Below are 18,134 nucleotides of genomic sequence, written 5' to 3' on the forward strand. Positions count from 1 at the left end.
AAGACCTACCCACAACAAACGCATGCTGGCTATCCCTCAGGATGTTGCCATCGGCCAGTGTGTTAAGAATGGCCTCTTTGATAATCTTTTCTAAGACCTTCCCTGGGATAGAGGTCAGGCTGATGGGCCTGTAGTTTCCTAGATCCACTTTCCTCCCTTTCTTAAAGATAGGCACCACATTGGCCTTTTTCCAATCATCGGGGACTTCACCAGAGCGCCAGGAGTTCTTGAAGATCTGTGCCAGGGGCTGAGCTATGATGCTAGCCAGCTTCTTGAGTACTCTGGGGTGTAAACTGTAAGGGCCGGATGACTTGAAGGTGTCCAGCCTCTCAAGGTGTTCCTTCACAATGTCAGCATTGATGGAGGGCAAGGAATCTCCCTTACCCAGGTCTCCGTGTCCCGTAATGGGCAGGGGTGTACCATGGGACTGGTGAAAGTACCTATTTAGCAAGTTGGCTTTTTCCTGGGCATCGGTTGTCAGTTGTCCCACTTGGTTTAGCAGGGGTCCAACGTTGCCCTTGCTTTTCCTCCAGCTCCCCACATATCTAAGAAAGGACTTTTTATTGTCCTTGATATAAACTGGTCTACAACAGTTTGACAACAGATATGAGCATGCATGGTGTATGTGGTTTGTAGCGCCACAGAGGGGTTTGCAGTGCTGCAAGCCACACATGCACACTCATCTGGACATGCCCATTGAGAGTATTTTGATATTTTTAGTTTTTGCACACCCTGTTCATGATGAATAGTGAATGTGCAAATGGTGCCAGTGGACAGAGGATGGGGCAGCAGAAGACCATTAATATAATCTGACTCTACATTTTTATACTACATAATATTTGTTGCTGTTATGATTTGACCTTGTCATTAGGGTTTTCTGTTTTTCTTAGGTTTATAAAACAAGCTTTTTATCCCCTCTTAAGCTATTGCTATGTTTTTAAATGTAATTACTGAGAATATGATAAAAAATAGGCTCGTTTTATTTACTGTGGAAACATATTTAGAGTTGGTGTAGGGTATTACAGCATTCTGCACACCAGGTTCTTCTCCCCACCCTCCATATGCAACAACTTTCAGATAGCACATTCCCTGTTTTGAATGCCACCTCTTTTATGAACCTAGATACAGCTGTCACCTTTGTACTTAGGAAAACAAATATTAATAATAATAGAAATAGAGGGCTAGGAAGGGCCAGAAGAGGTCATCTAGTCCATCCCTCACTCTAAGACAGGATTAATACACCTAGACTATGCCTCAATTTTTTGTCTAAACTTTTCTCTAAAGCCTCCAAGAGGATCCCACAACCTCCCTAGGTACCATGTTTCAGTGTTCAGTATCCTTATAATAGTTGATGTTTCCTAATCCTCGTTGCTGTGACTTAAGTTAATTACTTCTTGTCCAGCCTGAAGCAAACATGGGAAACAACTGATTACTGCATCATCAGTTGTATTACACAATAAATACAGTCATCTCCAAGTAATAAAACATAATTTATTAATGGCAATGGCAAAATGGTGGCCATCATTTATCCACCCCTGGACATAAGAATCAATTCATCTATCACCAAAGTCCTACTTTTTCAGAGGTTTGAGACAGCAGCTTATGGTTCTGGACTGACTCATGGATTTGGACTTGATTTGCCTGATTTGGCTTGGAACACAAAGAGTTTCTTTAAAAATATATGTTTGAGGCAGCAACTGATAAATAGCCCCTAATAACAAGTAGTGGCTAAGTAACACCTTATCTTCTACATCAGTCTTTCTGGCAGAGTGGGTCAAAGAAACTGTCAGAATATTTATAAAGTACCAAACATTATGCAATTCTACTGCAAAATGTGAATTTTTAGAAATAGTCATCATAGTTATCCCACAATGCCTTCCAGACCAAATCACCTCAATTAATGAGTGATTTTTTTTTTCTTTTTTGCTACCCGCCAGCCCTGTAAACTCAGCCTGGTGCTTGAGTTAAACTGCATCATAAATAATAAGGATTCTGCCACTAGAACTTAGTTAACAATTTGCTACTGCATAAGCTAGAATGTTATCCTGCTTACCTACTCCTATAGAGATAACAGGATAAAGAAATTATAAAATTTTATGATGGTGAACTCCGGATAGGGCAGTGCATGCAGTAGATAAGACCTGTTGAATTTTGTGCCTTTTTGTAGTCAGGTTCTTGTATTGGAGCTGTACTTTAACTGTACGTTAAAACTGTAAGTCACTTTTCATAGATGTGCATTTCACAACATGCTTAGGCTGCTGATGGACAAATGGAGTAGCATTCTTGTTTGATAGCTCTTTTCTATATAAGTCCATGGAGCATGTTCATCTACACCAGCTAAAACACTGGCCCTCTTGTTATCAAGTTCTTAATTATATTGGGTAGACATTGGAAAAAAACAAAACAAAAAAATGTTTTATTAAATCAGGAGAAGCATATGGAATATTAACAATGCAAGATCAGGCTTTTACTAAAGTTTACCCCCACACATAACATTTATACCATATTGAACCATCACATACATTCTCTAGATGGGTAGGCAGAGTGCATTGAGGAGTTTTGTGCAGTTCAGTGTTTCTTAATGAAGTCTTTTAAGTTGTAGATTTTAATACAAAATGAGTTGGAATGGAAATGAAAACCTCAAATAGCAACATTATTCCTCCTGTATTGATTATATGTGTATATATATACACGTGTGTGTGTGTGTGGGCATGTCTATGTGAGACACTAACTGTGCAGTAACTGAATAATACTGTGCAGTAGTGCATCACAGAACCAACAATGCTAATACACTACTGGGCAGTATTATTAGGCTACTGCACAGTAGCATCACTAAAAAGGTATTTGCTGGCATTACTGCACAGTAACTGCAGTTACTGCACATTTATTTAGTACTTGATTATACAAGTACTAAATAAATGTGCAGTAACCACTGCATAATAGCATCTCATGTAGATGTGCCCTATATGTAACATGTTCTAGTTTACCTGATCTTACATTGTTAATATCCCATATGTTCCTCCTGATTTAATAAAACTTGTGTGCGCGTGCACACACATGCACACGTGTGCTTATGTGTGTGTGTGTGCATACGCATCTCAGAGTAGATATATAGGTCAGTAAAAGAAAACAAGGACACAGAAGGGTGTAGAGAAGAATCTTATCCCTGATAAATAATGGTCACATGGAGTGATCACTGATCAGTGATGATGGGTCAGACCCTGATGATTACAAAACAAGAGAGAACTTTAAAGTCTTGAAGAAACCAGATAAAATGCTAGTCATTTACCTTCCTTAAATGTTGTAAATGTCTTTAGTTCTGAAGCTGTATGTTTGTATCTGTAAATTATGGGTAGTGTATGGGATTCTCTTTTTAATTGACTTTACACAAGTCTCTTCACTTCTCTGTACCTTTGTTTCCCCTCATATCTTTTGTCTTTCTTAATTGTCTAGACGGCAAGCTATTATTTATCTGTTTAGTGCCCAGCACAATATAGACCTCATTTGGGGGCTGCCAGATCTCATTCAGAGGTTTTTACATGATACAATAATAAAAGTAGCAACAGGCAAGGTTGGCTTTTTTTGGTATCATCATTTATTGGATCAACTGTATATTCAGAAGACTAGTTGGACAGGCTTTGGGTTCTTTGTGCTTGAACTATATAGTTGGTCCAATAAAAGATATAACAAAAACACTTGTTTCTTTCTCATACATTTACTGGACTACCATGGCTACAACAACACTCCAGCCCTGCTACAACAGGCAAGAAATTATTTACTTAGAGAAAAATACCTATTTTTCTATTAGTCTTCCATGGCACAAGCTGATATTAAGACACCATATAATGGAAAAATTAACATTCTAGAACAAAGGTCTTGTCTAAAGAGGAGGGCATATAGGTTACATATATTATATGTAGTCAAATACACCCATTAGAAAGATCCAGCTTTTCCTAGAGCAAGTATGCTTACCCTTTTTTGTAGACATGCTTTTCAAAAGGCATATTTACTTGGCTCTCACTAGAACTTGTAATTCCAAAAGCATGTACAAACAAATAGGGGGAAATATGTGTATATTGAATTACATAACATTATAGAGTATTTCTTTACATTAGGAAAAAGCAATAGTCCCCGAGTATAGTTTATTATTCCAATAATAGAAAAATACAATTTGTAAAACAAAATTATCAGCTATAAACAAAGACTGATGCAAGAAAAATAAACTAAACAGAATCATGCTGAAATTGGCTTAAGATACCTTAATGACTGCCAATTATACAGTGGTTATATACATTTTACATAGATTAGAACATTGTTTTAGTGTCATGTGCATTAATACACTCTGTGGATGTTTTTATAAGCTGGTGTGCCTTTCAGAAAACATGATTCAGAGATGTGTGTTCTGGTTTTACTAATTAAGAATGTGAATATGAAAATTAATTTCTTTAATTAAACACTAGTATGAAGTCTATGTTGCATTTGTTATAGATACATTTTCTCTATGATGTCTATGCTTTATTAAAATAAGCTTTAAAAAGTATTTTCTATATCTTGACATTTCAAGTGTTCATACAAAATTATATAATGCAATTGTTAAATTAAGAATTGGTTTTCTAAGTTCAACGTGATCTGTGATTTATGAAATATAGATTTTTAAAAATATTTCAACAAGTAATGAACACTATTTTACTTATAAAAATTCTTTACACTTGATAAAGGTTGTTTATAATATATTTTTAAATTTTAGTCTAGTATTATAAGATTATCTTCCTATTAAAGGATTCTACAATTATCCATGATTTGTAGTACTAACTCAACTGATTTATGGCTATTCTGGCAAAACATTACTTAGCTTTTCAACTACCAAAGTGTTTCTGTGTGCAGGACTGCCTAACTAAAAGAGTAAAAATCATGCCTTGTCAGCTAAAATGGATCATGCAAGTTAGACATAAATAGGGACTATTGAATAATAGTGTATATAAAGCCACATTCTTCCAAAAAACCTCTGTTAAAATATGTATTTCTGAAGAATAAGTTTCATTCTGATTTGCATGAGGATTTCCTGTAAAACCAACTGTGTAATCCCCAACAAATTTTAGCAGTTCCCAAAACAGAGATGAAACACACAAAACAAAACAATGCAGTGTGCATCTTTCGTTCTGAAAGTCTTAGACTATTCATAGCAGTTCTTGATACTAACACTTCCAGTTTATTCAAATAAACCGCCGTATGCTTATTTCAGTAATTATATTACTTTTAAAATGTATATTGTATTCACTAAAGCAACGAAAATAATTTGGGGTCTTAGCTACAAGGTCATGTAATCATACTTTAATTAAGATGGCAAACAAAATATAGAATTGCACTCAAATACCTTCCCATATAAGTTTCTGTTTAAAAGCATTGTTTAAAAGCTAAAGAGAGTTCAAAAAAGATTCCACTAAATAAAATTGGTGGATTTAAAGAAAAGTTGAGAATTCAGTTTTCTCCTAAACTTTCAGTCAGAAGAGCAATTTTTTCAGTAAACAAACAATTTCATAATAATAAACGCAGAATTACCAAAAACTCAGTTATTCTGACTTCATTTTTAGTAAAGTTTAATGGATTTTTACAATACCAGTTCCTCAAAATGGATATAGGGTTTTAAATAAATATAAATTAATAAAGACATTTTACACCATAAAGACAATGTGGATTATTCTCTTTGTTGATACAAGGTGAAAATAAAATGTATATTTAAAACAGAAACACTGGAGTATAAAATGTCTCTGGTATGAAATTGGAACAATAAATATTTTATGATTTTTTTTCAAAAGCAGAAGACTAAAAACGGCTTTTTTCATGTCCAATAGTGTATTCTATTTTTCTGATTTTTAACTATTTCACAAAGCAAGTTCTATGAAGCAACTTTTATGGCTTTAAAATCTATTGCAATGATTTAAAGTTCAAATAGTATTTAATTAATCAAATCCAAGCAAGCAATTTTTTCTGAGCAGAAATTAATTACTCATTATTACTTATTGCTTTTCCCACTAAATTATGTTTTGAAATTCCTGTCTGAAATCAATTTTTTTTCATACAGAAATCTTATTTTAGGTACTTTTCGAGGTTTATAAGTCTCCTCTAAGCCCTAGACAGTAGGACTAAACTACCTGGCCTTACAAGAAGAGAGAGAAAAGAAACACTCTCTTAACTCTTTAAAACATTCTCGAAAATATTTCTGAAATCACAGCTAGGCTTTCAAAGTGTGGCATTTTCATAATCTAAAATAGTGTAGCATTAAACATTGTTGACTCGTATGGTTTCAGCAGTCAAATATACTGAGACAATTACAAATTCATGTAGAGAAAACATTTATACCATTTAGAACCATCACATATATTTTTGAGGTGGGTAGGCAGGGTGCTTTGAGGAGGAGTTTTATGAACTGTCTGCAGTGGTTCTTAATGAAATATTAAAGCTGCAGATTTCAATACAGAATAATTGCCATGGAAATGAAAATCCCAAATAGCAACACTATTCCTCCTGCATCCATTAGTAAGTTGTACACTTAAGTGTTTAAAAGATCAGTGCCTGGTCAGACAGCCTCCAAAAATAGGGTTCCAGTAGAGTTCAAGCTAGAATTTAAAAATGTCTAGAAATCTTTTTTGGAAAGGTACCAGCAGGTATGTGAATCCTCTTTCATGAAGAGAGACAGAGAAAGAGATTTTACATTCCATGTACCTGCGAATTTGAATCTGGTCCCAATCTGTTCAGGGAAAAAAAAGTTTAGTAAAAAGATCAAGAACATTAGTTAGAAAATTCTAAATAGTAAAAAAATTAAAAAGAGGTAATGTCCATGTAGTTATGATATTATGTCAGCTGTGCGTATCTAAAATTATTGTTTAAAAGTTTTATGTATATTTAGATTTTTAGGTCATTTTATTACATACTTTAAGATCTGAACTTTCTAATTTTTGCTAGGATTTTCTAACAAGCTGTCACTGCCTTTTGCAAAATTAACATTAAATTTAACAAAGTTTATTGTATAAGACTGCATATTTAATTTTAAAAAATCAGATTATAAATTAGGTTCCTGCAGATCCTTCAGTGCTTGCATGGATTTCTGCGAACACAGGTTCATGGGACACACAACTTTGTTAAAGGCTTCCAGATCTCCATTGGTGTAAGCTGCCCCTTCTGGCAGATGAAGCCAGGGACCTCTTAGTCTTTCTCAGCATCCTCATTCCAAGTGACGCTTTGAAACCACTCAGGAACAGGGATGGAGAGTGCCAATTTATTAATCTTCACCTTTGGTATGAACTGTTGAATCCATACCTCAAGCTTTGTTTCAGCCAGGGGACTTAATGACAGCTCAGAGGACCCATGAAATTAAAAAAAACACAACAAAAAACTGTTTTCTGTGCATGTCTCTTGGACCTTAAGTCTTTTAATCACATAAGATCTTACATACATAAAACTGCTAAGTAGGCTTCAACAGATCAAGACCTAGGTACATAACACCCTATGTGCCAATGACTTCTGCTGGTAAACACAAGGAATTGTTATGCTTAGTGCCCTTTTGGCCAAAGAAGTGAGAGATTCTGGGTCTGGCCCGCTCCCGCTGTGACTGGTGGGCTGTAAACTCCAGAACTGCCCAGCGGGTCACAGGCGCATTTGGCGGAATGGAGCAGCTGGGGGCAAGGAAGGGGGTGAGCTGCCGATGCCTGGCCTTTCCCACTTGCAGTGGGAGAGCAGATTGGCATCTGCATTTTTCCGTGGAAAATATTTCCTTAACTGTTCGCAACCCACTTTGCCCAAAGCCTTCCCTGCTTCAGCAAAGCGGCCACCCTCGAGCTCCCCCCGCTCCGCCCGCCCAAGCCCTGCGGGGTCGGGGCTCCTCTTGATCGTTTTGGCTTGCACAAAACCGCCCCCCGCCATGATCTCGCAAGCCTTTTTTTTTGGTGGGGGGGGGGCATAGAAATCTAATCAACGCAATAAATAACTACTTCATCTGATACATAACTCCTGCAGCACAATAAATAATTGCTGCATCCTACTTGGTCTAATAGAAGGTATCATTTCTGAACCAACGTTTGCACCTGAGTAATGAAACTCTTCCTGCCAGGACCGGGTGTCCTGGGAGATTGGTGCAGAGAAAGTTCCAAGCAATGAAGACTCAGCAGTATTGATTTCCAGCTTGTTTGCACAGCCTTAACCTGTTGGGCCCAACGAGCATTTTGGGTTGGGTTGGGTTGGGTTTGTTGTTTTGTTTTGTTTTTGTGGGGGGGAGTTGCAGTCAAGGCGAGGCTGCAGGCGGTGTTCGTGCAGCGCCGAGCACTCAGGCAGGGCGCACGGGGCCGGGCTGGGTGGGTGCCTGCCTCCCGCCGCGGCGACCCTCGCGGTATGCGGCCGCCTTTGGCAGAGGCACATGAAGGATTTCATTGAGTGTGAAGACAGAGAGCAGAGACAGAAAGCAGAAGGAGGCGGCCGCAGCCTTTGTAGTCCCGGAGGAATGCGGAAATGTTGAAGCACTATGTCAAACTTTTTTGAAATGGGGTCAAGTCACATTCAGCCAGCGTGGGAAAGCCAGGGGGAGGGAGGGGAGGAGGGAGGCGCTGCTCCCAGGCGCGGAGGGAGGGAGGAAGGGAGGGAGCGGGGGCCGCCGGGGCCGGGGCCGGGGCCGGGGCCGGGGCCAGGGCCGGAGCGAGCTGCGGGGAGAGCTGCGCCACAGCCCCGCGCAGGGCGGCTGCAGCCTGCCGGCTTTGATCCGCTGCGGGCTGCTTTAACACGGGACTTTCTCTCTCTCTCTTTCTCTCTCTCTGCGTCTCAGGCAGGGGCGGGGGCAGAGCAGGCCGGGCTCTGGGGCGAGCCCGAACCCCCGCCCCTAGCGCGAAGGTGCAGCCCGGCGGCGGCGGGAGGATGCGAGCGGAGGGCAGCGGAGCCGGGGAGGAGCTGCCTCGCTACCTGTGTGGCCCGGGCCGGCGCGGCGGGGACCTGCCGGGGACATCACCATGTGAATGAAGGCCGGGTGCCCGCTCCGGCCCGTGCTCCGCACAGCTGCATGGGAGGCGCCTCGCAGGGCACATTCCTGCCCGCCGCGGCGGCTTAGCCGGGCTCTGCGCGCCCCGCGGGGCGGCCCCAGGTAATGCGGGAGGCTGCACGTGCTGCCCGCACCTCGCGGCAGGGCGCGGCGGGGCGGGGGGTCCCCGGGGCTCCACGTGCAGCTGCGGCCGCCGCTCCCAGGCCTGCCCGCGGGCTTCGCCTGGGCGCCCCGTCCCCGCACCCGCGGAGAGGCCGCCCGGCCTCCGGCTCTGCGCCGCCGGCAGCAGCGACAACGCCGCGTGGGGCCGGGCCGGGGCAGGCCGGGCGCCGGCAGCGGGGGCGCCCTCGGGCCGGGCAGCGGCGGGGACCGCGAGGCTGCTCCCTTCCTCCTCCCCAGACTGCCCCACCGCAGCGCTGAGGTGTCGGACCGGGTGACCCGCACCAGCAGCTCAGGGCCCTGCTTTCCCCGTGGGTGCAGAGAGGGGTTCTCGGTTGCCCCCAGGAAAGGGGATGTGCTGCAGCAAAGGTCAGGGCAGGTAACATGGCAGCAAGACACACGGCCTTGCCTGTAAGGGGCTTCAGGAGGGAGCCACCAACAGGTTGGCAGAGGTCAGGGGTTGTTCAGGGCACCTTGAAGTTGGAAGAGCAGCACGAGTGGACTCCTCTCTCCAGGCAGGGATGGTCTTATGAATTCAAATGCTACTTCAGACAACCCCAGGCTTGAGATCAGTGCCCTTTTGCGTATTTTTGGTAGTAGCCCGAGAGAGTTGACTGCCCCTCTGGCTGCACCTGTTGCATGGGGGGTGAGGGGAGAGGACTTGCCAAAGGTCATGCAGCAAGTGGATGAAGACAACACTTCCCAGGCTGTTGTTGTTGGCCAGGCTGGTACTCAAGGCTAGCTCCCCTCACCTGTCCAGTGACACAGTGCTCAGCACAATCCCACTAGTCAGTCTTACAGTACTGAAAATGTTTGCACTGCTGTTTGCATTTACCTGATCACAATTATTAAGATTACATATTGTAGGAAACACCTAATCACAAAATACTCAGCAATATATGCTCATGGCATGATGACCATATTTTCCTTCTCTCAGGCACTTTGAGGCAGGAACTGGCTCTTGTTATATATTTGAATACTGCTTGGCACACAGGGAAATAGACTGAGATCAGGTCTTTGAAATGCTATCTTAGTTCAAATAGGTAGTTGATAATAAATTGCTGGGTATGGCCCAAACATTTCACCATAAGATATTCAGCAGACTTGTAAATCGTACACTCTTGATCGTAAATCCCAGTCATGCATGCTCTGCTATGCATCCTGTCTGTCATAAAGTGGTGTGTATCCCATTGTCTGGTGTTCAGTGTATTCCCAAAGCATACAACTGATCCACTTAGCCCTATCGTAATACATTGTGCAAACCATATTAACCACACAGTGTTGTGCCTACACCTTAACCTATAATGTCATTTATACATTTATAGTCCTACTGTGTTCCACATATCCTCACTCCTCTGCATCGTATCATGTTTTGTATACACCCATCTAATCCAATAATGCACAGTAGTTTATTTTTTCACAGTTATTAAACCATACAAAGTAATGGTGAAGTGAAATGTGCATGTTGTGGGCTGGAGGGGAGACAATCCAGCACAAATGAACCTCTTTTGCTTTGTTTTTGTATTTTAGATCATATTGATTTTACACAGACAATGATCCCAAAGGCCATACGATAATTGCTGCTGGCCGAGCAAGAAGGCACATTGAGGATTGTACTGAAGCAGGAAAGGGGAGCAAGGAGGGAAACCATTCAACCTGTTCCTCTAGCAGTGGCAGCTCTGCATACACTTTTTGTGGGGCTGTGTCAGTGCCATCAAAGTCGTAGTTTGCAGGCAACAGCCAGTTCAGCAGTACATCTGAGACTCCAGGGACAGAAGGAGAAGCTGTGCCAGCATGGATAAGGACAGCACGAACCTGACTGACCAGCAGTATGAATGTGTGGCTGAAATTGGCGAAGGAGCCTATGGGAAGGTATTCAAGGCCCGAGACTTGAAGAATGGAGGTCGTTTTGTAGCGTTGAAGCGGGTGCGGGTGCAGACAAGCGAGGAGGGGATGCCGCTCTCCACCATCCGTGAGGTGGCGGTACTGAGGCACCTGGAGACCTTTGAGCACCCCAATGTGGTCAGGTGAGGAGCTGGAGTAGGAAACTTGGCTGGTTCTAGATTTGCTATGTTAACTGGGCAGACAAAACTTTGGGTTCCTGGATGGAGTGGATGGCAGTTTGGTTGAACTGATGGAGTATTAGATTGAGTACATGAAATATTCCATAAGGTTTAGCTTGCCAGACCTCACCCCATCCTTTTGCTGTGTCCCCCCCACAACATATAAACGCCCATTTCCAGAGGCATAGGTTTGTTATTTAAGTATTTGAGTGAATAGGCAAGGAGCCATATAGACATGGTATTCCTTAGGCATAAGCAGAAAGAAGGAAAAGGGAGCAGTTCTTTTGTCTTGGGAATCAGCTCTTCCCAATGGAACAGATTTTTGCTGCCCTAGCCATTATAAAAATGGGGGTAGATATTGTAATGTTGGCAGAAATGTACTAGCTTTACTCAAATGCAAGGCGACCCCCCCAATAATTAGATTCTACACACAAAAAATTGTTATAAATGTGTTATAATTTTCTGTGTATAGAATCTAATTACTGGAGCATCATCTTAAATTTGTCCTCCCCCCACTACTGCAGGTGGTGTGGGAAAAAGGTGATGAGGGGGGCTGTAATGGGATAGGCAGTAGGAGACAGACAGTTGGGGAGGCAGTAGAGGGGGTAGTAATGGGGTAGGAGGCAGGTGGTAGGGGGCAGGCAGTGAGCAAAGCAATCAGCTTTCCCCCTGCTGCCTGTCCCCACCCCACTTACCCCCTGTTGTGCCTACCTTGCCCCACCCACTCCTCCCCACCCCCAGCCCTCCCTTCCCTTGTTTCCCACTCCTTCCCTCTCCATGCTGCTTCCGCTACCTATAACCTCAGGTCCCTGCTATCCTTCCATCTTCCCCTCCCAAAGTCACTCCCCCTCCATCTGCCCTGTCAGTCCCCGTTCCTCTTCTCTCCACTTACCTTTGCTCCATGCTAGCAGGTTCTGCCTAGCTGCAGTCCAGGGCACAGAGCATGGCTCCAGTCCAGCCCCATAGTAGAGACACAGAGCTGGCACTACTGCTCCAGCCTGGCCCCATAGCACCAGTGGCAGGGAGCTGGTGCTGCTGCTGCGGGGCCAGGCTGGAACAGCATTGCTGGCTCTGTGCCGTTGCTATGGGACCAGCATGGAGCCGTGCTCCTTGCTTCAGGCTGCGGCAGGGATGGAGCCCGCACGTGGAGCAAAGGTAAAGAGGAGTGTGGCAGAGGGGGAGAGAGAGGTAGAAGCAGCGAGGGAAAAAGCCTCATCTTTTAATCAAGTAAATACGGTATATTTCTCCTGTTTGAGGTGTAGGAAGTTGTGCAAGCAGAAGTTTGACTGCTTAGGGATCCCGTGCTTTTGGAGGTCTTGCAGTTGAGTGTTATTTTTTATGACTAATTTGACAAAATGTTGATGATTGAGTGATCAAAAGGTACAGAAGTGCAAGTTGCAGGCCCTGCATCCAAATATTCAGAGAGGATACAAGACTTTTCTTTATATTCTTACAAGACTGTGCATACTGAATACCTGACCTGAGTTCTTAAACAGATCCCTGTAAATAGTGGCGCTGACCTGTTATAATCTCTAGTTCAGTATTTTACACAACCTTGCAGGTTGTGTCCAGGAAAGCTGGAAAATGTCATGATTGTATAGAGGGAAGTTTTTGTAGCAGCCTTTGTGGAACATTGGGAAATGTAGGGAAATGTCATAGGAAAATAGGACTGGAAGGGACTTTGTGGACCATCTACTCAGGTCCTCTGCATTTGCAAGCAACCATTTATCCAAGTCCACAAGAATGTCGACTTCAGCCCCTCTTGCACACCATGACTATAAAACACCCTATAAAAAGAATCACTGCATCTAAGATACCACAGGTAAAAAGCAACGGAGAGAAGGGCACAGACAGTGCATTGCTTACTGCAATGGCAGGAAATTAGTTAGGCTAGAACAGTGGGAGCTAACCTTTTTGACACGTGCCACAAATTAGCCCTGTACCTTCTCTGAGTGCTACTTGGATCCCTTTCCTCTGCCTCATCTGGTCCTCTGCTTTCTGCTCCCTGCCCTATCTGGTGCTGTGCTGCCTGGTCCCTCTCCCGACCTACCTCATGCCACACAGAGAGGCTGCCCTTGCCACCTGTGGCATGCATGTCACGGGTGGCCACCCTTGGTCTAGAATATGCTCAAAAGATCCTAGGAGAGCAGCAAGCATTCTAGAAAAAGGCAAAAAAGCACATGATCCATGCCAGTCTGCCCTGGGGAAAATTCTTTCCTGCCCCCAAATTTGGTGAACAGTAACATTGAGCAAGCAAGCTTTAGTTAACAGTTAGAAACAGGAGGAGCTTTTATATTCTGCTTTAGAGCAGCAGCGCAGCACAGTCAAACTCTGACCTCTGACTGTTGCCAAAGTTCTGGGGCTTAGAGGAAAGTGGAAAAACAAAACCCCTGAAGCCGGTAATTCATTCATGAGGAAAATTTCTTCCTGGCCCCTATGCACACGTGCACACACTTAAATTTACATTTAGCCCTTTTATGGGGATATGAAGTACTCAGATTATCATATGCTATACCAGAATATTAGCTGAAGAATATCCCTCTTACGATTTTGTTCTTCCTATAAACTTACCAGTCTTCATCTTGACACAGTTCATGTTCCTTGCCCCCATTGTTTTCTTTTTCTTGGAAGGCCATTCCAGAAGATCATTACCACTCAAATGATTTTACACCTTCTTCTGATTCCCAGTCTAAATTTATTTGTGACCGGTTTTTATCCATTTGATTTTGTGCCATGTTTTTCTTTAACTTAAATAGCTCTTTTCTGCTCTGATACTCACCTCAAAAATACATTTAGAAGGAATAATCATATTCTTTTAAACTCTTCTCTTTATGACCCTTCTTTATACCTGTTTTAATTTCAATTAATCTTTTTTAAACATAACTAACCAGAGCTCTGTACAGTATTCTCAATGTGGGCTTACCAGTGCCTTGTACTGTGGTCCTCATGTTTCATGGTCTGTTTTGGAAATATGCTGTCTAATACACCCAAGGATTGAATTAGCCTTTTCCACAGCCACATCACACTTGCGGATCAGGCTACGTGATGATCAGCCAGTACATCTTTCTCATCTTCTGTTGTCTCTGTCTTACAGTAGAAGGTCTTGGCATCCTCCCTAAGTACATGACTGCACTTTGTACTATTAAGTTTTGTGCTGTTTCTGTTATTCCACGTCATAAGGTTCATTGATCAGTCTTTCTCTGTATTGGTAGCATCTATTAGTGTATTGTCATTCATAAATTTGTAAGTGTACGTAGTTCTTCCAGAAACCTCACTGGTGTTAAAAGTTAAAGTCAAATTGGTCAGTTGGCAGTTACCTGGGTTATAGGGGTTTTTTTCCTTTTTTGGACATAGGCACTATATTTGCTGGCTCTGTACCGTTGCTATGGGTCCAGCATGGAGCCATGCTCCTTGCTTCAGGCTGCAGCAGGGATGGAGCCCGCACGTGGAGCAAAGGTAAAGAGGAGTGTGGCAGAGGGGGAGAGAGAGGTAGAAGCAGCAAGGGAAAAAGCCTCATCTTTTAATCAAGGGGGACTACCTGACAGATTTACTGATGATCCCTACTTCAGGATATTGTATTTCATATTCCAGTTCCTTCACTTGGGGATGTCGGTTACCTGTGCCCTCACATTTTTGTCATAGAAAGTAGTCTAAGTTTTCCTTCAACCAGATGAGTTTTCCTTCAATCAGATGAGGCGATTTCCATTATTGTATCCTTGTTTCCTTCTGGTTCCCTATTATCATTGTCATATACATCTATTTACAGCTGTCACTCCTACTACAGTTAATATACAATTAACTCATTTTGTATTTTAACTTTTTGCATGATTTCAGGGGGAACTGAGTCAGCAGAAAGTTTGGAAAATTCTTTAAAGCTAGATAATTTATTTAATATCTCTGGTATCGTGCATGGATTATTAATACAATATTTTTCCCTCTTACGTACTTACATATGAAGATTAACCTGTCTGGTATTCAGGTGATAACGCAACAGTAACAAAGGCCCTTCCAGTACTTTCAAAGCAGTTCGAATACTGCAGCATTTGACAGGAAAGGGAAGATAGATCATAGCTTTGGAATATCCAAATCTCTTCTAACGCTGTGAAGCTCCCATGTAACTTTCAGGCTATCTTGTAGCAATGATCCATGTGCCAATTTTAGATTCTGAGTTGAGGTTCCTTATAGTAGGCACAGCAGGAGACAGGGAATAATATTTAAAAGGTTTGGGTAAATAGAAGGAGAAACCTTCACTTTCATCCTTTTCAGAACGAGGTGGCAGGATAATTTTATTACTCCCTGTAGCAGGGCACTAGGGTGCCTGCTACTGATAATGGTAACATGGGCTTAGCTGCCACTCAATAGGGCAGCACAGGTGTGAGTTGCTAAAGCAACTGATTGTGTCAGCTGGCCGGAAGGGGGCAGGGCCTGGCCTTTATAAACAGAGGATGCTGAGGCCAGAGTTCAGTTCCCCTCTGGCAGCCTAAGGAGTAAAAGCTCTGCTAGAGTGAGCAGGACGGTGTTGTGCGCCGGCATGCGGATACAGGGTGGAGAGGACCCTGACAGGGATGAGAGAAGGTTATCCAGGTTGGCTTAAGATTTACGTTGTAGCCGAGTGGCTTTGAGTTTCTGTTGTGGGTTGATAGTGGTAATTACGAACTGGAGGACTGGGTGAGGCTGTAGGGGTGGAGGAGGCCTCATTAGGAGCTCCCCAGTAAGGTGGGGGTGTTCCTAGAGCCGCAGGAGGCGCTACATTTTGGGGTGTTCTGACTCTGACCCAGTGCGGGCAGCTTCGGGAAGAGCTCAGTGTTGTGCGTAGGCAGAAGCCCCAGTGGGGCGTAGGCCTGAGAAGGTGGGTCTGGGAGCCAGGTGAGGCTAAGGCTGCCTGAGCCCCAATTCAGGGAAGCTCGAGTTGGGCATAGAGGGCCCCAGTGTGCGGGTGGGCGCGAGAGGCGCGGGCAAGGGCCCCAGTGCGGGCGGAGAGCGCGAGAGGCGCGGGCAAGGGCCCCAGTGCGGGCGGAGAGCGCGAGAGGCGCGGGCAAGGGCCCCAGTGCGGGCGGAGAGCGCGAGAGGCGCGGGCAAGGGCCCCAGTGCGGGCGGAGAGCGCAAGAAGTGCAGGCGGAGAGCGCAAGAAGCGCGGGCAAGGGCCCCAGCGCGGGTGGGGAGCGCGAGAGGCGCAAGTATATTGGAGCAGGCCCTGGGAGAGGGCACGTATATTGGGGCACTGTCTATGGGTGAGAGGCCTGGGAGGGGGTGCGGACGTTGAGCAGGCCCTGGGAGGGGGCGCGGGTAGTGAGCAAGGCTCCAGGAGAGGGCGAGCATATGAAGGAGGCCCGGGAGGGGGCGCGCATATAGAGTAATCTCGGGAGAGGGCGAGTATAGGGCGTAGAGTTCCGGCATAGTAAGGCGGGCACCAGGGAGGACAGGAAGGCAGCCTCCCATTAATGATATAAGATCAAAGACGTGGCGGGCAAGACAGAGGGTGCGTTCAGGACCCGAGTTGGCACGGTAGGCAGGGCACTGGGGGAGGTCATGGCACCCCTAGAGCACGTCCTGCCACACTCTCAAAACTAGGGATGCAAAGAATTTATATCCTAAAAAAAGGATTAATGGGAGAAGACTGAGCAGAAACACAGTATTTTATCATAATCATCATCATTATTATTAATGATAATCTTTAACATTTCACAGGAATTATTTAGTTTCATTTAGGTCCCAACTAGCTTTCCAAACAGAGACTTAATGGAGGCTAGCTTTGGGAAGAGGAGGCAGAATGGAGCGTATATCTTTCCATTGCAGTGTCCATTGTTTGGTTAGTAACAATTTGTTAACTCCCACCGTGAAAGGCAGAGGACTAGAAATGTCATCTATAAAATTTTCCAGTGTGGGTGGTCAGATTGGGCACCATAGTGATATTTGGGTATTAAAACAAGTAGCTTGATTTACAGAGGTGCAAACACACTTCTTTTTTCATTGGCACTAGTGGTAGCACGTCAAGTGCTCAGAACTTCTGAAATTCAAGTTACTTATTTAAGTGGCAAAACATAAATTGAAGGTTAGAGTTAAATGCATCTAATTTTAACCTTTTGACCACTGTTTTTTAAATGAAACAGATTTGAATGAAAATACTAACATTTTTAAATAGGTATAACACCTGTGACATTTGTCTCTGCAGTCTTTCCATATAGAGAGGATGGATCTATGCCCAAGTCTCCTGTTTTCCTGAATACATCAAATCCAGCAAAATCAGAACAAAATGTCTATATTCTTTTCTCCTAGAGCTACTTTTTTTAAACAAAACGAGGCCATGCAAATACGGAGTTGTGTTGCTTAGATTTAGATGCGGTGCATGCTGTATATGGCATTTTAGAAATATTAAGACAATTTTTGTAAGATCAAACAAAACATTGAACATCTCTAAGTAACAAAGTAAATCCCCAAATGATTTTGACCATGTAGCTTCAATAGAAATCTCTCAGGAAGCAAGTTCTAGTACATAGGTTATGTTGTGCTGAAGCCTGTGGCAGTTGCCATAATCATTGTTTCAGATGCAACAGGTTAGATCATTATGTACCAAGGTGTTTGGTATCTCTCCCGAACCCTCTTTCTGTGTATATGAGGGAAAAATAAATAGCAAATTCAAGGAGTATGTCTGCAGTGATGGAGAAGGATTCAATTTCAAAACCTACCTCTTTTGTCTTTATTGTTGTCTTCAGAGCAGGTGAATTTGAAGTAGCTTTTTAGAGTATTTGAAATCATTTCATTTTTATAAAAACAGATGTGGTTGTATAGGAAGGAGCAAATATTCAAACACCTCAATTGCTTTATGAAATACAGTAGAGAATTTTGTAATTTCCTGGGATTAAAGGGTTACTTTTTACTGTGTGAATACA

At 43.4% G+C, this 18,134-nt stretch overlaps 1 protein-coding gene across 1 annotated transcript in view; it reads left to right on the plus strand.

Moving 5' to 3' along the window:
- Positions 1-8,640: 8,640 nt before the first annotated feature.
- CDK6 (cyclin dependent kinase 6) overlaps positions 8,641-18,134 on the plus strand; it is a 211,180-nt gene continuing 201,686 nt past the window's right edge. The window contains exons 1-2 of the mRNA XM_090047031.1: positions 8,641-9,124; positions 10,712-11,208. Of these exons, the coding sequence (XP_089903157.1) occupies positions 10,976-11,208 (233 nt within the window). The 5' untranslated portion in view covers positions 8,641-9,124; positions 10,712-10,975. The remainder of the gene's footprint in view (positions 9,125-10,711; positions 11,209-18,134) is intronic.

This window comes from Crocodylus siamensis, chromosome 5, assembly GCF_052110815.1.
Source record: "Crocodylus siamensis isolate JL-2025a chromosome 5, ASM5211081v1, whole genome shotgun sequence".
Lineage (NCBI taxonomy): Eukaryota > Metazoa > Chordata > Crocodylia > Crocodylidae > Crocodylus > Crocodylus siamensis.